General features: G+C 40.9%; 1 protein-coding gene across 2 annotated transcripts in view; it reads left to right on the top strand.

The window, feature by feature from the left end:
- The first annotated feature begins 2,313 nt into the window (after window positions 1-2,313).
- Window positions 2,314-22,721, top strand: part of RPS6KA3 (ribosomal protein S6 kinase A3) — a 76,706-nt gene continuing 56,298 nt past the window's right edge. Inside the window, exons 1-2 of one of the 2 annotated variants that reach the window (XM_040054578.2) lie at window positions 2,314-2,481; window positions 14,780-14,836. In XM_040054578.2, the coding sequence (XP_039910512.1) occupies window positions 2,410-2,481; window positions 14,780-14,836 (129 nt within the window). In that variant the 5' untranslated portion in view covers window positions 2,314-2,409. The remainder of the gene's footprint in view (window positions 2,482-14,779; window positions 14,837-22,721) is intronic. The other variant, XM_040054577.2, reaches the window with a different exon arrangement.

The following is a 22,721-nucleotide window of genomic DNA, read 5'->3' as shown; positions in this document are numbered from 1 at the left end:
ATTGTTTGCAACCCTCTTACCTGCTAGTGCAGAAGATCTTTCCCTCTGTTTTATTTTGGATTTGTAAGATGCATACAGGGAAGGACAAAAGAGGATCTATGCAAAAAATTCAGAAACAATAACCAAACTATGACCTCCCTCCCCTTCTAAAAAGAGTTTAAAATTCAAACAAGTAATTTAGAATATGTTGCCATACCTATGGCAAGAAAGGACTACACAACTATGAAAGGAAAAGAGATAATGGAGTTTTTTAGTTAGAGGAAGGAAGTATTTTATAAAGAGGGACTTGTTGAACTATGTGAAATGCAAGCTTAGGTTTGGTGTAGTTTTCTTGTTATGATTGCCACCTTTCAGTTCTTCTCCCTAATGGCACATTTCAGATGTATGTACCTGACTGTATAGTTTGTGCAGGTACAAATGCATGAGCTTTGATAAAGTCAAATGAAATATCCCCGCAGGGGAACAGAAACTTGTATTTCCAGAGGGATGTAAGGTAACTTTTTTTTAACATCATGAATTTTTACATGAGCTCAGGGGTTTTTCTAAAAGTCCTGATTTGTGTGTCAACCACATAATGTATGACTGCTGTAAAAAATTCGTTTTATGTTCAACATTCCAGCAGCCAGTTTGAGACTGAAGTGACCTGGTGCTGATCAGACTATGAAAAATTATTCCTTGCATTATGATTAATATCATAATGCAAATATTTTTATATTAAGCATAAAGACTGCCAAGCACTACAGAATTATCTGTTTTCTACTGCCTTGGTCTAAATTTTATACCATTAACCAGCCAGAGTTCTGCAAATTGACCACATTGACGGAAGCAGTCCCAACTGCTCTTCAGCCTTTAATAGGGTGGGTTGGTTGGTGGGGTTTTTTTTGAGGACAACAGGAGATGAAAAAGGTAGGGTAATTTTTGATATGGATCTGTTCCCTGGTATAACTCAGCACGTGATGGCACAAGCAATTGCACCCCTTCAAAAGAGAGACTGATGCAAGGGCCAGACTGAACTGCAGTGAATAAGGGAGTGCATATCTGCTTTTCCTGGCTTCAGGTGATCATTGAACTGTGACCTTTTACTCCAGATATGGAAGCCTCTGTAGGACCAGCTAAAGACTGATTCATTATGAGCAACTGCCTATGCACTCTTTATTCCTTTTGTAGATAGGTATTTATGCTTACATGAATATGAAGTGGGATCAAAAATGCTACCAAGCAGAAACAGAAGCTGCCTGTGTTCATCACAGCAGCATGTGCATGCACACACACACACACACTTATCATTACTAGCACTCTTGCCATTCCTCCCACACCAAAATACCTTCCAAGTATTTAAAGAATGTTAACGTTTATAAAGGATGGAACAAATCACGTGACCTGTCAAAATCTCGAAATGTTCAGGGCAGTGGGGGCTGTCAAAAACTAAGTGGCCTTCTCAAACTGTTCTGGAAAGTTTGGCTTCAACAGCAAGAAGCCTGACACCAGTGCTTACCCACCTTCAGTCGCCGGTCTCGCGTTTCAAGGATTCTTGGATTCTTCATCCAAGCCATCTAATGTTGCAAAACCATGTGTACTTAGTGTTTAGCATTTTAGGAGAACCATGCAACACCCCATAGGCTGTGGGTCTCAGTTTATGTATTTGCATACCAGCTAACAGATGAGGATAAAAAGTAAAATAAGGCCCGTTTTAAAAACCTGTGGGGTTTTCTTGTTGTTGTTGTTTGTTTTTGTTTTTTGGGTTTTTTTTTTGACAGCTTTATCTTCACGTCTCTTGGCCTGTGGAAGTATCACTTTCCCGCTTCGAGGCAACTCCTACTCACGCACTCCAACTACTACTTAAACGGTGTTGCTACAAAAACAAATTCCTACACCTTAATTCCTTTCCCTCTTTGCCTAATGATATTCTGCACAACACCACGTCTCACCCGCCTCTCGACTTCTCCCTCCACGCTTGTTTGCGCAAACAAACTCTTCGCGTCTCCCATTCCCCGCAGCCCGGGGGGCGGTAGCAGCCCCGGTTCCCGCAGCCCCACTCCGTGGGCCGAGCCCACCCCGGCGGCGGCGCTGAGGCCGCGGCCCCTCACGGGCACCGTGCGCAAAGAACGCCGCCGGTCGGGGCCGCCGGGCGCAGGCGCGGGCGGGCCGGGGCCGCCGCCATGTCGTGAGCGGAAGCCGGGCCGGGCCGGGGGAGGGCGGCAGCGCGGCCCCGCCCGGCAGCGGGGAGGGCGCGGGGGAGGGACGGGCGCACCGCGGCGGCGGCGGCAGCGGGCAGCAGTCGCCGCAGGAGCCGCCGCCGGAGCCAGCCGGGCTGTCCCGCGCCCTCCGCAGCGCTCGCTGCCTGCCTGGCCGCCCCCGCCGGGTAGCGGGAACGCGGAGCGCGGAGGCTGCGGGAGCCGGACGGAGAAGATGCCCCTGGCGCAGTTGGCAGACCCTTGGCAGAAGATGGCTGTGGAGAGCGCGGCCGAGAGCAGCACCGAGGTACGGGGCGGGCGGGGGTGTGCCGCGGAGAAAGTTGTGAGGAGAGGACGGGACCGGGACTCCCGGTGCCGCCGTCGCTCAGGGGACGGGCAGAGTTTCCCCCCGCGAGGTTTCGGGGCGGGCAGCGGCCCGGCGAGGGAACGCGGCGAGCGCCGGCCCCTGCACGCCGCTTCCTCTCCGGGGCACTGACTCACGGCCGGCACCGGCCGGGACTCCCCCGCCCGCGCCGGGCTCGGGGCGTGTTTCCCGGGACCGGGCTGCTCCCGGCGCGCTCCCTCCCCTTCCGCCCCGTTCCCGGGAGGGAGTAACCTGCCTCCGCGGTGGCCGCCGGCTCGGGCGCTTTTGTTCCAGCGCGGTGTCTGGTTACTGTCACGGCGAGTTTCCTTTCCCGGGGCGGCCCCGCCGCCTCCGTCGGCGCAGTTCGGGGTGGGCAGGAGGGCCAGGCCTGCCCTCGCCTTGCCCGGTGCCCTCGCCTTGCCCGGTGCCTTCGCCTTGCTGCCGCTCCCCGTGTGGGTCCCCGCCCGGTGCCGCTGCCCCCTTATCTCGACAGGATGGGGTTGCCGGCAGTTTCGCAAGCATTTGGGAAACCGCAGGGACGTGAGGGGTGGTGAGGCATGGGTGAAGCTTTGTGCACGGCGGCGTTGCCGGGAATATCCCCGGGGTGCCACGCAAGTGTAGGTTTCCCGCTGTGGTAGCGGGGAGTGCGTGTTGTGCCTGTCCTTCTTAGGCAGGACGCGTGTCAGCTTTCCTAGGCTGGAATAATGAGAGCGGCTGGAAATTAGAGTCACTTGCCACCGAGGCCATAGGAGCTTTCAGCTATTTAAATTTTTTTTCCTACTACTGTTGGTTCGGGTCGATGTAAAATAAACACTCACCTGCAGAGTCAGTCGTGCTTGCTCCGTGAGTCGCCTTAGCAGCCCACAGTGTATGTGCTACTTTGTGACCAGATTCCATCTGAAAAGGAAAAGCTGCTCCTGACAGTGCAGCTTCGACCTGAATCGGCTCCAGCTGATAGGCGGCCAGGCTGCTTCAAGTGATGCTGATGTGGAACGGTGTGGAGCCGGGCCAGCTCACAACAATTAGTCGCAAGGTTAGGACTCTCTCCTTAGAGAGCAGCAAGAGAGACCAATGCAGCGTTTCTGCAGTATCAGGATTTGTCCATTTGATCTTTGTCTTGTGATCCTTCTGCTGAAAGTCACTGTATCTCAGGGACTCAGAAGAACCTACAGTTCAGATCTGACAGGCACATGTATCTTTTAAATTCTTGCCAGATACTGTAGTTACTTTTAAATTCGTGCTAGTTGTTCATAGACTTCTGGAGTAATGATCTTAGATGATTTTAAATTCGGAGTAACTGCAATAGTAGTGTGATGCTTGAGGGTGGGGCAGAAGGTGGTAGGGGAAAACGCTTAGATTAATCATTTAGAGAAAAGGAACTGTTGCTTTAGTCTTTGATGTTCACTGCATGCGGTCTAACTTCAATAATAGTATATGTGCTAGACAGGTAGAAAAATAGATTGTTATTTCCAATGTGTGTACATGCATGATTATATTTTGTTACTTGTTTTAGTGTATTTCAGACATCATCTGTTTTTAAATCACTGTCATAAACTTCTTGAAACAAGTGTATTTTATCACTTCCTTAAAAATAATTAAACTTTTATATTGACATGAGTCTACAGTAGTTTATCACCAAAAAATGTCTAGGACCACTAGTAAAACATGAAATAGCATGAACTGACAGGTTTGCACTCCAAGGCCCTAGTCTAGAATAAACAGTTCCTTAAAAGACCAGGCTGCACCTGCAAAAGCTTCTCAGATGACACTCAAAAGGGAAAAGTTACTTAGGTTGCTTATGTGAAATGACTTTAAGAAAAGATATTTTAGTAAAAATAAATAAATTTAATTCGAGTACATAGACAAGTGACCTAAATACATAACAGATTTTTGATTTGCATGAGTGTTTATCTGTAGCATAGCAATATCCTAATTACAGATCCTATTCTGCAAGAGTATCCTTGGGCAAAAATATTCTTACATTTGCCTGAAACTCATTGTGATTTCAGTCATAGTTTGGTACTAATAATGTCTTTAGCTGTAACTCTGAGTAAAGCGTTTCTACTGACCTCTCAGATTTGCTGACACAGTTCTTGTAACGCTGTATTGTTCGCATATGAAATTACAGATTTTTGAGCTCTAAAACTCAGCTCAGACACTTTCCTTGTCTTAACAACTCATGAAGTTTTTAATTGACTTGATTTTTGATTTGTTTCCCAGTGCAGTCCTGTATTTACAGTGGTTCCACCAAGGAGGTGATATTCTGTGATGGGTGAGCAAATTTAGGAGGAGCACTAGAATACCTTTAAATAGCTTTAGTTTGGAAGTGTAGTTAACCACAAGCAGCTGCTGTAACTTAGCTGTGCAGAACTAGTAGAGGATAGTCTTTCTTAAAAAACAAAACAAACAACTTTTTTTCAGATAAAATGTGGCTTTATCGTTTTCAAAAATCATTTCCAGGACTTCTGTTTCTACAGGTGCAAATAGGTTGGTGATCCACATTGCATCTCTGACAGCTTTTTCAATGTGTAGAGTTGTTACACTATTTTTAAAATACTTTGTCTGTATAATATGTGTAGTTTCAGTTTCATGTTGTAAATCACAACACCTTTAAAGCTTGTGGAATGATGCTGTCTCTTGTTGACTCAGGGTATACTCAGGATTCACAACAAGCATAGGTTTGTTTTTCATGGTGAGAATATGCCTGTAATTGCAAGTCATCTGCTTTTGAGCAAATTAAGTATTGATGACTGGAGTTTGCATTTGAACGCCAGAATAACTAGCCTGATCCTTTGATCTGTACTTCCAGCTATGCATATTAATATCAGCTGGAGGAGAATGGATACAGTTATGGCAGCCAAATTTTGGGCACCAGTATGTTGAAAGAACTGGCCATCATAAGGAGATGCCATTTGCTAGACTTTTTGGGAAGCATTTGTGACATTTCTGGGAGCATATCGTTAGGAGTTTTAATTTAGATGCTCCAGATTGGCTGTGGAGAAAGTTCATTTTTTTTCCACTGCTCTTGACAGGGTTAATGGTCACTTGTTCGGGTGTTTAAATAGGTGGTATGAATCTTCCTTCCCAAATAGTTTAATATTCTGTATCCAGGATTTGAACTTTGCCTGAGACAAGGAGTGCTGGCGTTTAACAGTCATACTGTTATTTTAAAGAAACTAGTATAATGTAAATTTTGCTTTGTAATTTCGTTCTGATTGTCAGTGTAGCATTCTCTATGTCAATATATATTTCTGGCCTGGAAGCTGAAATTTGTCAGATGTCTTGCCACCTGTAGCCTTGAGCCTGTGGTTGTGATTGTCTCTTAACATTTTGTACTGTGTAATCAGTGATGTACTTGTCTTCCACAGGAACAAAGGCTGTGCTTACAGCCATTTCTGGTGTAGCCAGCACAGGTAAATAGTTAAAGCCAAAGTGGAATCACCTGAATGGACTGCGGGGATTTTGAGGACTATCCATTGTCTCTCCATGATAGACAGAATTATGTGCAGCGCTCGACTGTCACTTCTTATGCATAACTGCTGGTACATTCTGAAATCTGAATTTTGCACTGATTTGTGAGGTGGCATTTTCTTGTACTGAGTTAAAAATGGGAATTGGAAATTTAATTCTCATCTAAATAAGTAGTATATACTATGCCACAAACTGCTGTGATAGATGACAGATCTAACATATATGTAAATACTGTCTCGAGAAACATCTGCATGAAAAGTGTTGGGGGGGGCATGTTTCGATTTTTCATGCCGTTATTGGTACCATTTTACCTGCTTTGTTTTTCAGTTAATGCAGTCCTAGTCCGTGACATTGTGATGATGTCCTGTGGTCAGCTGAGTGGGCAGGAGCTTTACTTTGTTGAATTCAGTACCTTCATGCACTACTGTGTGCTCTCTGCAGCTCTTGGTTTCCTTGTAAAGGTGTTGAACTTCTTTGAATGGTTTTATTGGTTTTCTCATGACATAGGCAGTTCTTACCTTGTTATTTTTTTGCTTGTTGTAGTGTAGGCAATATTTCTTGCCCCAGCTGGGACATGTAACACAAAGTAGATGTAAGCAGATTGACACATTTAAAGGTGTGTCTGTTATCTTTGGATTGGTTGTGGTCTGTCACGCTGACTGTAGTTATTTGTCATTTGAAATGCTTGACTTAAAGTCACAATGATACATAGACTGAGGTGGGTGTTTGGTTATTTCTGCACATCAAAAATATTAGATTTGTGTGTTGACTGTTCGTGGCAGTTGGCAGATCTACCAGCTTGAAGAACTCATTTGAAATACTGGTTTGGAGTCGTGCTTTTTTTCTGTGGCACTTGGTTGGGGGAGGTGTTTTATTTTGGGTTTGTGTTTTTGGGGTTTTTTTGTCTGGGTTCTTTTTTTCACCAGATATAGTCCACAGCCGTATTCCAATACTGAAACTTTTAAGCAGTTTTTCAGGCCAGAGTGAATTCATATAATTGGTTTCAATCTTGGTGACTTTCAAGAGGAGAACAATTTAATCAGTAAAACTGGAAAAGGTTAGAATCCATTCAGGGAATTTTTAAGTTTGGACAAAGTGGTTGAGTATCCCAGTTGCTGTGCTATATGCCTGCATACGTGATACCATGCTACTTATTCTCTCCTTATTCCCTGAAATAAGATTAAATGCCTCACCCATTGGAAATAGAGGGGAGAAAAAATCCTGTGTAACAGATGGGAAAATGAGGCTCAACAGCTTAGTGACCCTATCTAACATCATTCATGGAGTCTGTTCTAGAACTACATGAACTCTGGTTTTTTGGGACCTACTCCAGCGTCTTGACCACAAAGTTACTGCTAGTTCATTTCTATCAGTAATAGTTACTGTGTGTTGCCTTTGATGCAAGAAACCTCTGTGGTATGCTTAATGCTTCACTTACATATTTTTGGAGGAAATATGCTACAATATTTTTTATTATTAATTAATTAATTTATTCAGGGAAGCCATTCAATTGTGTATGAGTATGTATCTTAAAAATACATTACTGTGGTCTAGGCCTGTTTCCTGATCGTTTCTAAGTTTAAATTAAAATAAATGTTAAAAGAATTTAAATAATTTAATCCAAGCATTAATTTATTGAAACATGCTTAGCTATAAGCAGAGATAATATGAAGAAATGGTATGTTGTGATTTTAAATATCCAACAATACATAACTCTGAAAAATAAAACCCTCTTTGTCCCGTAAATTCAAGAGGTGATGGTTTTAGGATGTAAATATTATTTGAATTATTTCTTGCATAACGTGTTTGCCAAAATTAGTTGCTGTTAGACTTACTCGTGAGACAAAGCTTTTAGCTTCATGGGGATTCTTTCTCCTCGTGTCTTCCTGTAGCTGACTGTTATATAGTCACTTCAGAAATCCTGAATTTTAGGAAATAGTGAAGTTGTTCCACAGCTTATTCTCTCTTCTTAGCAGAATGTATCAAAATAATAAATTATAAAGTAAGCGTAAAGAGTAAAGCTTTAGTTGACTGCAGTATTAAATCTCACCCTTTGAATTTGTCATGCATTCTGAGGAAGCAGCTCACATCTGAAAACCTGTGTGTGTGACACAGGGAACTGCAGGGCACAGCCTTGCTGTGCGTGCCCCTGCTCCTAGGGAAGGGTCTGCCACTTCCTCCCTGCGTGCATCCAGTCCTTTGGCAGGAGCCCAGGACGGCACAGGGCATTTCCCTGGGACCTGCCTTCTCGTGCAGATGCAGGCTTGGCAATTTGTACACTATCAGGTGCCAGAGTCACTCTTAAGATTATGTGTGCAAGCAGGAGGAATTTCTTCTATTTTCATGTGTGCAGCGGTGGTTGGATATATTGAGGTAGGCGATTTCTAATGTGTGTATTTCTTCCTCTTTGGAGAAGGTGAACAGGGGTTCGGTGCTGTGCATTTTTTGGCTTTGTTTTACTAAGGCTGCCGAGTTGATGTGTTAAGTGTAATAATTTACTACCCATCCACTTGTACAGGTAGGAAACTAAATGAGACTTTCTCTTCCCTGTCTTTTTCTTATTTTTTTGGGCTGTTGATTGTTGGTTGTTTTGGGGTTTTTTTTGTGAACACACGACCACACATGATTTGGAGCTGGTTTTAACTACATAGATAGCTTGTCCAAGACAAAGATTTTATAACAGTATAACATCTTGAGTAACGTTATGGCATTTGTTTGACCTCAAGATGAGTTAATTCAGAGAATTAAACTTGCTGAGAGCTGCAAGCCTTTTTACTGTTCTTTTCTGACGTGACCTGGCACAGTGCTGGACAAATGCCAGCCAAGGAAAGCATTGCAGTGCAGGAAAGGGGACTGCTTTTCTATATAGCCAAACTATACTCTTGAGTCATACTAGATAGGAAGAAGGTGGCAGGGTAGATACGGTTTACAAAATCACATAAAGTTGCCCAGGTATCCTAACTTAAAGAAGTTTGGCTTTGTACCTAAATGATTTGCAAGTTAATGGCTTTTATCTGAGGTTGTCTGTGGAGAGGCAAGTTTCAACATCCTGTTGTTTCTTTTAATACTCAGCAAAGGAAGAAGCCAGTTGCCTTAGACAATAAAATTGAGAATAAATTATCTGGAATTCATGGAACTTGAGTTAACAAAGTTTTATATTAAAATACTTGAGAGGTTTTTTTTTTTTTAATAAGGAGTTTTTAATACTTACATGTACTATTTCTAACAGTATATGCAAAATGTTTTGGATAAGTGCTATAAGAGAACAGCTAGAGAATTCTTAAGATGATGGCTCACTTCTGCTATTTACCTCTAGTAAATTTTAATCAGGTCAGGATTTAGGTAAGTGCTTTGGATCTGTGTGGCTTCACAGCTCCGAAGTTAGGGCACAAGTCATTAATTCAGATCCTATTAAAGCCTTATATTTTATTTAAGCACTGGAATAGATTGTGAAAACTACTGAAGATTTAAGAAGGGCTTAGACATAAATGTCTTGTGAGCAGCATTGTAGGAATAGCTGATTGTGCTTTGGTGCATAGAGATAGATTGGATGACCTCTTAAGGTCCCCTTAGTCTATTTTGAACTATTTTTTTGCAGACCTACAAATTTTTTCTCGGGGTAGCTCATTGCTGCTCAGAATAGCAAGTTTGAGTGTGCACAGTTGGAAAGGTTTTTACTGAATGTGGTTCCACACAGCGCCTTGTGTTGCTAACAGCAGATTTGTTATGAGTGTTCCAGTGGGAATTCCTGTGCTGCTTTGAAAGAAGCCAGGAGCATTGTCACTGCTTTACTCTATCCAAAGACCTTACGGTTCTCGGGCTTTGAGAGCCCCCTGAAAACATCAGAGAAAAAGAGCTCGGATCTATGTATACCCAGTGTTTTAATGACTAAATAATACTGGAAGTTCTCATGTGTTTAAATCCAGTAACTGGAGTTGTTGGATGAGTCTGGAAGTTTTGGTAGTTGACAACTAGGAGTTACCTGATCTTCATCACCTATGTTACTCATTGGCATGTCAGAACTTCCACATAACAGTGGGGTCTGATTGTAAAGGGTCCAATTCAGATGTCTTATCTCTTTTGCTTATTTGTGTCCTCAAAGCATCATTCTGCACTGATACGCAGTTTAATTCTTGATTTAACTCTTGTTAAGTGTTGACTAATTGCTAAGTCTAAGAATACAACATTTTTTGTCTTTACTGAGTTTTAAGGTTCTGCTACGAGGCAGAAACATGGAAAAGCCAATAGCTGCCACTTGGAGTGTATGCTATCTATCATGTTACTGATGAAACTAAGGGGAAAAGAGAAGAAATGAGTACAATAGGAAATACAATGATTTGCCCACTTGATATTTCAAGTGATGTTTTGGATACATGTAAACAACACTGTAATGGGAATGATGTTTACCTGACATTATTATTAAAACAAGATATCCTGCCCCAGATTGCTAAGTCCTAATTGTATTTATGGATGCTAGGTGCTGTATTGTACATAAAAAATGACCCATGTGGATCCATTGCTAATCAGAAAAGCAGATATGAAAAGCATTAGGTTTACTGTGCAGGTGAGTTTTGCCAGACTTCTGAGATTAATTGGGTCTCTTGCAGTAAATGTTGGAACCATAATTAAAAAAAAAAAGTGCCTTTATGACTTGCAGATCAATATTTAATTGTAGTATGTAAAGTACAGGATATTCAGTGCTTCGAAGGAAGTGGTTAATTGATTGTGGAGGGATGTGGGCTACATTTCTTGGTGTACTGCTTTCTTACAAAGGGTTTGGTATGACTGTGTTTTCTTGATGCCAGTACCTTAACATATGACGCTACTTGTGACCTCGTCATCCCTGCAGTGTGGGTTTTTTTATGGGTGTGTATTACTGGTCCAGATTTGAAATAACTTGAATTTTAAAAAAACTTTCTTTAAACTGTCTTTCTGCCAGGAAATTCCTAAGAGTTCGTACATCCTCAGAGTTCAGTGGGTTGAAACCTGTAATTTTTGATTGCTAGAAATATTGATTGACTTTTGTGTCAGATGTTCTGTCAGATCATATGGGGGGCATTCATGTACCAGCTGCCTGATAAAGATCACCTGGTGTCTGTCTGCTTTATAGCTAGCAGAGAACCTGTAGGATCTCTTTGTGTTCCTGTCCATATGCTTTCAGGAAAATTGCTGGAACCCAGCTGTGTTTCGGTATTGATTTCTACTAATTTAGTGAGATATGGCAACAGGTTTAAAAGCTTTGGGGGAACAAATTTTGTACCTTAATTAACATGACTTTTTCCACTGGAAAACAGAATAGTAAGTTGAATCAGAGTGGATTGGAAGATCAGTTTATAGGTTGCCTTTATAAGGGATGTGCACCCTCCTTTCCCAGGCAGAAATTGATTGTTGATATATTCAGGTGCAAGTAGAAATTTTCTGTGGACCTTTTCTGTTATTTTTCTTATACTTCTCTTGTGTTGCCATTTGGAATGTGTTTTACTTTTGGAGCCAGAGTACTGAGAATAGCCAGATCTTGGATCAATTCTGCTTACTTAGTTGTCCTGCTATGGGAGGAGAGCACCTGACGAATAATCAAAGTCTAGAGTCACTGTCTTTTGAATTAAACTAATCTGAGAATGTGAAAGATACATATTCAGCTTTCTCTTATTCTCTATTCATCAGACTATTATATCTACTCCCAGTCTGTTATGTCATCGAGGCATGCCCTTGGTGCTAGTTAAATGCTAGAGGGAGTCTACGCCCAGCAAAACAAAACGTATTTCATTTGCTCACCTCTTAAGCATGCTGCTGACCTCCTCACTCCGCACTGGTTTCAGTAGTGCTGTTTCCAACAGGAACCTTTGGGCTTTACATTTTAACTCCTAAGGAAGGCTGTGCGCTTTGTAGCCTTTCTGAATACACAGCTGCTTTCCATTTAATGGTATATACCAGCAAACCATAAATCATATATACATATTCTTCTTTACTTTGCATGGCTCAGACTGTTCTGAGAAAAACTGGTTCTACCATTCAGTGATTCCCTTAGCATAATCATTAAACAGGTAGACCTGTTTAAAAAGATCTTGCTAATCCAGTGCTCTGGCTCAGACAAGACTGCATGGAGCTCATGCTGATTCCTTGTGTTTGTTCCTAGTTCCAGTGAGTGTGTTTTGAATGCATTGCTTGAGTTCAGCTGAAAAGTAACTGTAAGGGGTGCAGGATTAAACAGGAAAACCGGATTGTGCAAAACAGTTTATTTGTTTTGCAGAAGTTTGCTGTGGTTTTTCTGGTTGACTGTTAAGAAAGTCAGTGAGGTTTAAGATTAGAGCCTTTTTAAAAACAGAGGTTGATCTCGCTTTTTTTGTCTTTGAAGGGAGGCTTGTCTGAAGTTTCTGAGAGTGGGTTTCACATCCAACTATTTTCAGTTGTCTTAAAATAGTAAATGTGAAAACTTAAACTTATCATGTGGTAAATTCTTATTTAACCTGCAGTTAATGTACATTATTATTTAGCAGAATGACTATTGTAGCCGGAATCACTTTTTCTGAAAATCTGCGTGTGGAGTGGAGTCAGTGTAGAGCACATGGTTTTGATATACAAATTGCCCTATTTTAGGCCCCAGCGTTTAGCCATTGTTGTTGTTAGGACATTATAGACTCCTTCTTTGCAGCTAAAGTCAATTATTTTATTTGTCCTACTGATTTTTTCTTCCTTTTTTTTTTTTTTTCCAGTTGGCAAGATTGAAGGAAGCGATCTTGTATCATGAACAGAGTGTAGAGATGTGTAACTAAAATACAAATGTTAATTTATATAATAAATTTGAGAAAAGGGGAAGTATGTGACTTGTAGCCTTGATGCTAATGATATATGTATTCTCAATATGTCTCCCTGTAAACAAGCTTTATTAAAAACACTCATTTGTGTTACTTGGCTAAGCTGGTATTTTTCTGGTCTTCCGTTCCATAATATTGAAATTTTATGTATCTTAAGGAAGGATAGTACAATACAATATTCACTGCTTGTACACTATAAGTAAAAGATATTACAGTGTGGGGCATGTGGGCTTTTTGGAGAATCATCTTATCAAATTACCCTTTGCTGTACAGATAGAAGCTTGTATTGACTGCTTAGCTGAGACAGCTTTTCAAGATTATATTCACTTGTAGTAATGTATAGCATATGTCATTGACTTCTTACTAGTCCTCCATCATGGAGAGATGACTTTTAGAGTAGACCAGAGTCATGCCAGAAATCTCTAGTATCTTCCTGAAGCCAGGAAAGATGAGAAATTAGCATGCTACCGTGTGCCAGATGCACTAGAAAGACAATCAAAGCCCAGCCTTTCTCCCCTCCCCACCACCTAAAAACAAAACAAACAAAAAAAATATTAAAAAAAATAAAGAAACAAAAAACCCAACCCACCTGTGTCATATTGATTCCTATAATTTAGCTTTTTCCAGATGCATCTTCCAGGAAAAAAAAAAAGCTCAGAGAGGAGAAAAGCTGCTAGAGAGCTGGTAATCATCTGATTGAACATTCAGTGTGCTTGCAGTATTTGAAAATTAGAATTCGTTAGTGGTTGGGATTTAATCTGTCACATATGAAGGATTCCCCTCTAGCCATATGCAAGCTAGAAGATTCTGTTAATCAGAAGTTGTTACAGAAGAATGCTGGGAAGGTTCTGAAGAATTCTGCTGAAAAGCTGAGTAGTGGGAAAGAAGGCATGGAATGAAGCTAAAATCTCTGAATTTCTGAGCAGCTTTTATTAACTTTTAGGCGTCTAAAAGGGAACTATCTATACATGTATGTAACTTTTAAGTAAATTAGGATTTGAAAAATTTGATTAATTGGACTTTGGGTTCTCTAGGGAAACAATGCAAAAATGAACTAAAATTCTGTCTTCAATGGCAATGGAAAATGGTAACCATTTTTAGTAGTTTTTTATTTGTTTCTAAAATGATAATGAATTGCTCTTAAGCTTTAGGAGCAAACTAGGAATTTATGGCTGAGGTTATACCCTGTACCATAACTTAGGAAAAATACATACTTTTCCTTATAACTTGCTATTAGTCATGTTTGTTGTGTAAGCAAAGTCATTCAAAGTCTTTCAAGGAAAAATAGCTCTCTAAAATTCTCCAAGTATGACTCTATCACTGTCAAAAAAAAAGAAAGCCTTTGTTGATCAACAAGGTATTTAAGATTTTTAAAAAATTTTTATGGCTAAATTTCTAATTCAAAAGCCTTTTTCTGCATGGCTTGATAGAATGGCCCTTGGGAAAGTACAGAAAGTGGTAAATGCTGTAAAATTGATAGTAAAATTAGAATTCCATTCAATGTTTATTCTAAGTCTATACTGTAGTTACAAAGTTTCCTTAAGGTGGAATAAGGGCTGACTTGCTATTTGAGGTCATGCTCTTAGTAAGAACCCGTTTATCTGTTCACTTTGTGTGGCTTTTTACCATTTGGTCTTCATCAGGTGTAACTGTTTTGCAGAAGTTGTAGCAATGAAAAGTAATGTCTAGCTGTGTAGTAGTGTGGCTTCAAATGCTTCAAATGTTGGTTTCATATATTTCTCACTGTGACTTCCTCCAGGTTGAGAATACATAAGGATCAAAGCAAGAGTGGCATTACATGTCACCGATAGGGAGTTTTCCATGTTTACTTTCAATTACCTTCTTTTGTAGAATATGGACAGGAGAGTACATAGGCTATGAAAGCCTATCTCCAGTATATTTGTTTCTGTACTTGGATTCAATATTTATTTCCACTTTCTGTGTCTTTTTTACAGAATGGACAACAAATTGTGGATGAACCTATGGGAGAAGATGATGTCAACCAACAAACTGTAAGTAAAAGATGGCTGTAATAAAAATGGAGCACACTGACATCACTTAATTCACAGGTCATTTGTGGCTAGTGTTTTGTTTTTTGAATTTACCGGACATGGACTCTCAGATCTTAATATTTTTGAGAGAGGTCTTTTTCTCATTGACTCAGGTCTAGTTTGGTATCCTACTGTTCTCAAAACTCATTCCTCAGTTTTTAATAATATTTCAAGGAAGGTCAAGGGTGAAGAACAACTATGAAAGTGTAGTTTCCATTATGTGTTATTAAAAGGCATTCATCAAAGGAATTCTTAACCTAGGCTTCTTAAAAATAAGAGATTGTTACTAAAGAGAGGATCAGTGAACCTTCCCGACGTGATAATATTTTAAGATTCCTTGTCTTCATGTCAGACTTGCAGTTTACAGAATTTCATAATGTGAAGATACCGAGTTCAGTTTTCTTGTTGCAATGCCTGTGAATTTTGTCAAACATCCAGTTTACCTGTACTTTTGTGTTATAGAGTACTAGCTGAATGTTATGTCTGGTGATAAATGGCTTTGCCAATAAAACCAGTTTTTGAAACTCCATATTACTTCAAGGTTCATATGCTGCTATTGCATATTGTGCAGAGACAGTTGAGATAGCAGATTGCTTTTTCCATGTTTGTCTTCAAATGTACCTGTAATAGATGTAGCTCTTAAGCTGACATGAAAACCGGGTGGCTGCAAGCCTGCGCTACATAGCAGTTCTTGGTTCCTTCTCGTAGCATCAAGGCTCTGCTGTATGTAGCACAAGATGAAGAAATGAGGCAACTGCTGACAGGTGACTGAAGTAGTGCAGTGTTAACAGTAAGGGAAGAACAGTATTTGTGTGTTTAGAAGGCAACACTAGGAGATCGTTTGTTCTAATATTGTGCATAATATATGCTTATTTGAATTCTTGTGTAAGCTAGAACATATCTTTGGGAAAGTGTTCGGTTTTGGTTTGTTAATTTATTTTGATTTGTGCCATTGCTTGATTATTTCTTTGCTTTGAGTCGTGTTTGACTTTGAGTCATTTAACTGTTGGATTTGGTTTACAAGGCAAGGTTTTGGTAGGGAGGGTTGATCTCTGTGAGAAGAGGTCAGAGGGCTTGAACCACTGTGTAGGACAGAGCAAGATTCGACCAGCTCCAAAATGGGCCCAGCACTGGCCAAAGCTAAGCCCATCAACCCTGTGGGTGGAGATCTGTGATACCATGTTTAGGGTAAAAATTGCTGTGTTGCATCTGTGAGGGTAAGGAGTAAAAAAAGTGTGAGAGAAGCAGCCCTGCAAGATACCAAGATGAGTGAAGATGCAGGGATGAGGAGGTGTTTTGTGTGCCAGAGCAGATTCCCCTGCAGCCCCAGAGAGGAGCATGGTGAGGCAAGCTGTCTCCTGCAGCCTGTTGGAGGATTACAGTGGGGATGATCTCCACCCCACAGGCTGTGGAGGACTCCACACTGGAGCAGGTAGATGTGCCCTGAAGGGAGCTGCAGCCTGAGGAGAGCCCATTCTGGAGTAGGCTGGTGGCAGGAACTGCAGCACAGAGAAGCCCACAGAGGAGAAGGTTTTCTGGCAGGCCTGCAGCTCATGGGGGACTCAGACTGGAGCAGTCCATTCTTGAAGAACTGGACTTTGTGGAAAGGATCTGTGCTGAAGCAGGGAAAAACTGAGGAAGTGGCAGAAACACTGTTAACAGCTGACTGAAACTCCCATTCCACACGTGCTCTTTGACAGAGAGGAGGTAGAAGAGTGGTTTCAGCCTGAGAAGAAGGGGAGGGTGAAGAAAAAGGTTTTCGTTTCACCTTTGTTTTGCAATATCCTGGGAGCAAGTGAAATAAATTTTCCCTGAATTGATACTCTGGCCCATGGTGGTAACTGGTGTGTGCTGTCTCTGTTCTTAAGGCTATGCATGAGCTTTTCTTCTACATGTCCTGCTGGGGAGGGGGGATTGAGAAAGTGACTGGTTGGGCGTCTGGTACCCAGCTAAGGTTTATCCCTCAAAATTACAAATTTCTCTTTCAATATTTGATAGCGACAGGATGCTTACAAATGTTTCCCCATGCTTCCTTTGCAAATTTCCAAACTGCTGCAGTTTTGGTGAGCAACTGATTTTAATACAGTATTACCATCAAAAATTTAAAACATTTCTTTAGTATTTAGTATTTTTTAGTCATGCTTGAGCTACTGTCATGTTTTAGCTTTTTAATGTCTCAGACCAGTATTTTAGGAGTATACTTTGCATTTATTTCTAGACTGTGGTGAGTAAAAGGTTGCCAGTTGTGATGTAAATTAATCTAGGGGGTTTTTAAACAAGATGTTACTACAGCTGCTCAGTCAGTTATGGCTGGAAGCTAGCCAGTGCTGTCAGTCAGGTGATAAAATACTACATGAGCTGGGACGTGAGATTCCGTCAGTGCTTCATTATCTGTTTTGGTGCAAGATACAGACCATTTTAAATTACCACTGAAACTCATTTAAGTTGTTCTGTTTAACTTTGCACTTGAATGGATTTGGGGCACTTACGCAGTTGCTAACAATTTATGAAATTTCTCAGCTGTAACTGAGTAGAATACGTAAGTTGTACTAGTAAATCAAGTAAGAAGACAAATACTTTGGTAGGTGTGTAAAGTATGCAAGTTCAGGATAGAAAGTTGCCATACTTCTGTGGAGATAGAAGGTGAAAGCTTGGAATCTGCATCCTTTTGCTGTCTTCAGTGATTGGGTAGAATGCTGATTATGCAAATGAGATAAAAAGTTTAAAATAAATATTAAAACTTAACATAGTTCTGTGTACATGGGAGCTCTCTCTAGTAGTATGTGTATCAAAAGAGAAATTGTTTCATTATGTCTGTTCTTTTGGTCAAAAATAAAGTTAATTAACAGGAAAGTCCGAGTTACATGGCTGTGGTTCAAATTTGGTGGTAGTTTTAGGAAAAGCAGGAAATATAAAGATACCCACTTCTAAGGAGTCCAAGATGCTGTATGGTTCAAAGTCTTGTTTCTTTTAAAAGGGGACTCATTCAGTACTCTGGTTTTATTGCAACGAGTGTGCTGATTATATCTGACTTTATAGCTTGCTGCCAACATTTTTTTTTATCTATATCTCATAAATGACCTGGGACCAGCAGGAAATAAATGTAAGAACAGCCGACTGAAGCTGAACCTAATGTGAAAGCTTAAGTGGACATTATTGAAAGGGGAAGCTATTTAAAGCCTTTTATTTACTACCTTTCTCACTCTTGTCCTGTCTGCCATTGCTTTTTGTACCTCTGTGTCCATAGAGATTGAGTAAGTTAACTGAGCCAATTAATTGTTTTGAGCTGTTGCAATCATGCTGCATGCTCTATTGCTAGCTGAAGCTAACTGGAAACTGCAGCTAGTCTAGCAGGTGGCTTCCTATTTTGTGTGTATGTGAAGAGCAAATCATATTTGTGTTGTGTTCTTTATGTTCTATTATCTGGATTCTACGTAGCTGATAAAACAGTACAACTGATGTATTAACATTGTATTCTACTAGCTTAAGCCTAATTAGTAAATATATGAAAAATACTAGGTTCCAAGAATTTGTAAAAAAATTATTTTTCACTAGAAGTGAAGTTTTCATTTGTAAGTTGCAGGAAAATTTCTTTTGGATAACCTGCAAGGACTAAAGGTTGGGTTTTTTCAGTAGAGGCAGAAGTGGAACCTATTCAAGCTCAAACTTGTGATGAAACCTCTCTTCAATGCAGGTGATGGGGTCATATTACTACCCTTGACTTCGTGCTTTCGCCCTACTTTTAAACAAGCAGAATTAAAGCATGCCTAGAATTAAAACTAAATAAAAACAGATCACATTGAAATTTGCTGATGAGGGTCATAAAAATTAAATCTCAGTATCTGTCACCTTCTTACTAGAAATATATAACTAAGGTAACAATGACTAGTCAGCGGGTAGTCAAAAGGTAGAGTAAGAAATGCTTGCAAAGAGAAGTCAGTAGTTTAAAAAGTCTTTTTCCTTTTTTTTTTTCCTGGTTGAATTTAAATAACACATATATTTGCAGTCAGGAGTGATGAAAATTAGGACCATTGTCTTTCTAATCAGTGTTTTTTATTAGAAGAGTGTCTTGGTTTGAAAAGACAGGTGTCTGCTAAGGAGAGGCAGGCCTCTCCAGGAAATGAGGAATTCAAATCCTTCCCTCCGTGTTATTATAATTTGGAAAGATTAAAAAATAAAACTTTGCAGTCAGAGCTATGGGGAAAAGGAATAACAGTCCTTTACTAGTAAATATAACAGGACAGACAAAAAAACCAACAGCAATTATAATAATAGTAAAACAGAACCAAGAATCCCGAGGGCAAACGGTGGGAACTCCGGCGCTGATGGCTGGAAGCCGGGTGCGGTGGACTGTCCTCCGCAGGCAGAGGCGGGGGTGGCTGGGCAGGCGAAGTGGGCTGTGCTGGAGAAGCTGCAGCGGCTGGACCCGGGCTGACCCAAAATCCAGCGGGACGGCGAAGAAAAACTCCGAATTCCTGGGCGCTCCAACAGATGGTAGAATTCCCAGGACCAGACTCCTCCGTTAACCGTGGACTTCAGCAGCCAGCAGTTGCCCGATCCGTGCTCCCTGGAAGACTGAGAGCCGTGAGACCACCACCCTCAGCTCTCCGAGAGCTTTTTCCCTCCTCCAAAACTAAGTGATCAGCTTCTTTTGTCCAGGTTAAGCACTGTCTAACTACCAGTATTTAGTTTCCTAGCGACTTGGGGGGGGGGGGGGGGGGGGGGGGGTGGGAATTCTACAGGAGACTTAACCCTCAACATTATCTATCCCGAATTTTTTCCCACACCAACATATTATATTGAATTTAAACCTTTAAATAATATATATATATATATATATATACATGTGACTATAAATACAGTCACAGTGTTCACTGAAAAACAAGGTCCCCTTGAGGTATGCAGCAGGTCTCTCCATCCTTTTGCATCACTCACTATGTGCAGCTAGGTCCCTGAGCAAAAACAACTCCAGGAGCGGGATTGTCTTTGCTGGAGGTAGAATTAATCCAAACAGTTTTTCTTAGCATTCCTCTCATGCGTACTGCTGGAACTTTATCTCCATCTCTTGTTCCCAGGGGCTCAGATTGGGCGGGGCCTGCTCGGTTGGTAGAACTTCGAGTGTTCACTAACCAGGTGGCTTTTGCTAAATTATTCTCTCAGTTCTTGAAAGTCCCCCTACCCAGTGCCTTCAAAGTGGTTTATTCCTGAGGCAGGCTGTGGGGCAGTATCCTTATTCTCTAGGGTAGGTATCAGGGTGGTTATCCAGGTCAGTCTCCCCTTATCTCTAAATGCTGAACAGAACAGGCATACCAGCAACACCAGCCACTGTATGATGTCATTAACATTCAGAGATTTGAACCCTTCAAAGACTGGTGGGGTAGGCCCAAAGAGCTGGGTGAAGGGTTGTGAAAAAATTTCCCCCGGTGTCATTTCTTCACAGTAGGTACCGTTGTTAAAGTAACCCCAGAAACACACCGTTAGTGTATGATAGCCCTGAATCCATGTGCCTGCCTTCCAGAGGAAATTAAAAATCCACGATTTCCTCACTTCGTTAACCCATATAGCAAACTGGATGACAGCCACAGTAACCTTAGTTACAGGGCCCATGTTTAGAAAAGGGCCTGCAAATGGGAGGAATACGGTCACCACCACATGCCACCCGAACCCGGTTAAGCCAGACCACATGGTATCCAGTACACAACAATGTAGGCACTTAAGAACTGTTATTCCTTTTTCTCTCAGTGCCCCACGTTGGGCACCAAATTCTGTCTTGGTTTGAAAAGACAGGTGTCTGCTAGGGAGAGGCAGGCCTCTCCAGGAAATGAGGAATTCAAATCCTTCCCTCTGTGTTATTATAATTTGGAAAGATTAAAAAAAAAACTTTTCCGTCAAAACTATGGGGAAAAGAATAGCAGACCTTTACTAGTAAATATAACAGGACAGACAAAAAAAACCAACAGCAATTATAATAATAGTAAAACAGAACCAAGAGCCCCGAGGGCAAACGGTGGAAGCTCCGGCGCTGATGGCTGGAAGCCGGGCGCGGTGGACTGTCCTCCGCAGGCAGGGGGTGTCCTGGCAGGCAGAGTTGGCAGTGCCGGAGAAGCCGCAGCGACTGGACCCGGGCTGACCCAAAATCCAGCGGGACGGCGAAGAAAAACTCCGAATTCCTGGGCGCTCCAACAGATGATAGAATTCCCAGGACCAGACTCCTCCGTTAACCGTGGACTTCAGCAGCCGCCCGATCCGTGCTCCCCGGAAGACTGAGAGCCGTGAGACCACCACCCTCAGCTCTCCCCGGAGCTTTCTCTCTCCCCCAAAACTAAGTGTTTGGCTTCCTTTGTCCAGGTTAAGCACTCTATAACTACCAGTATTTAGTCTCCTAGCAACTTGTGGCGGGGGGGGGGAATTCTACAGGAAACTTAACCCTCAACAAAGAGTTTATAAGAAAAGTGTGATCTTAAAAAGGCTTCAGGATACATTAGAAAAATAACCTGAAGCATGTGGACAATACAATCTCATTGTTGAAGTATTGGATTTGATTGGTGAGTGCTGAGATTCTGTGTTTTACATGCACATATGCCATACAATTTACACTAAATTTATAAAGCACTGGATTGAGGATGTCACAATAAGGAGAGGGAGATCATTCAGCAGTTACAACTGTGGGCAAAACAGCGCCCTTTAGTCAAGCACTGATACTAAATCCAGAGTAATCTGGAGTAATCTCATTTGTTATGTCTTCATCTGTGAAAATAATGTTGGATGAGAATGTTATTCAGAAAAAAAACCTCATAACTAAGCTGACAGATTTTTAGATTTTAAAACATTTCAGAGAGGCTTTAACTGATTTTTAGTTTTACCTTAATTTCTAATGTTCTGTACTAGGGAGAATGCTTCAGAACCTTTTGTTTGCCTTTTGACAAGTTGAAGCACCATTTCAGGACTGCTGTAAACTTCTGTTGGATATTCCTGCTGAGGTGATCAGTAACAGTTTCCATGTTTATGAACAATCATGTTTGTTAACATAACAATGAAGGCAATTCTGATGATTATTTCAATATGTTTGTTTTACTTTTGCTAATACAATGTTCATGTTTCAATTTTATGTGTGTTCATTTTTGTCAGCTATTTGATTAAAAATTCTTGATTCTGTGGTAGAGGCTTTAAGACAGCTATAATTTCTTAAATGTTAGGGAAATTTTTGGATTCACAAGTGTTCATAGTCCATAATCCAGGTTTTTGATTTCTCATTATTTACACACTGATGCTTAATTTTAGCTGAAACAGCTACTTGTGTAGCTGCTTGTAACAGCTTGGGTTACAAATACTAAACTTGTACTTGAAAGTATTCTGTAATTCTTACATTCCTTTTAGTGTATTCTACTAAATATACTTAGCTATATGTACTCATGTATTTAATTCTATTTTACAAACAAAATAACTTGATTCCTGAACAAATAAGCTTTTTTTAGGCAAACAGTTTACATCTGTAAAAATTAAATCCAGTTATTTCCTTCTCAGTGACCAGATTGTGCTTTGTAAAAGGCAGAATGCCTTTTTTTAAAAATAATATTAGGAAATTAGAAATTTATTATCTTCCAAAGCATTCTGCTGAAATTTGGATGAATTTTGTTACCAGCTTAGTGATATGGTGCATCTTTCCTCTCTGAGAACGAATTTGCAGGTCCTCATGTAAGTAAGAAATTACAGCATCCTTGTAAAAAGTGCAGACCATTTGGTCTGAGATGTTAACTCTTAGATGTCAAACTAATATATGAAGAAGGAAATCCCTGGGATACTTTTTTCCCCCCAAGATGTCATCAGATGTTGAGGAAAGGTTACA

Source organism: Hirundo rustica, chromosome 2 (genome assembly GCF_015227805.2).
Source record: "Hirundo rustica isolate bHirRus1 chromosome 2, bHirRus1.pri.v3, whole genome shotgun sequence".
Classification (NCBI taxonomy): Eukaryota; Metazoa; Chordata; class Aves; order Passeriformes; family Hirundinidae; genus Hirundo; species Hirundo rustica.
The sequence above is the reverse complement of the archived record's forward strand: the minus strand, read 5'-3'. Positions and strand labels throughout refer to the sequence as shown.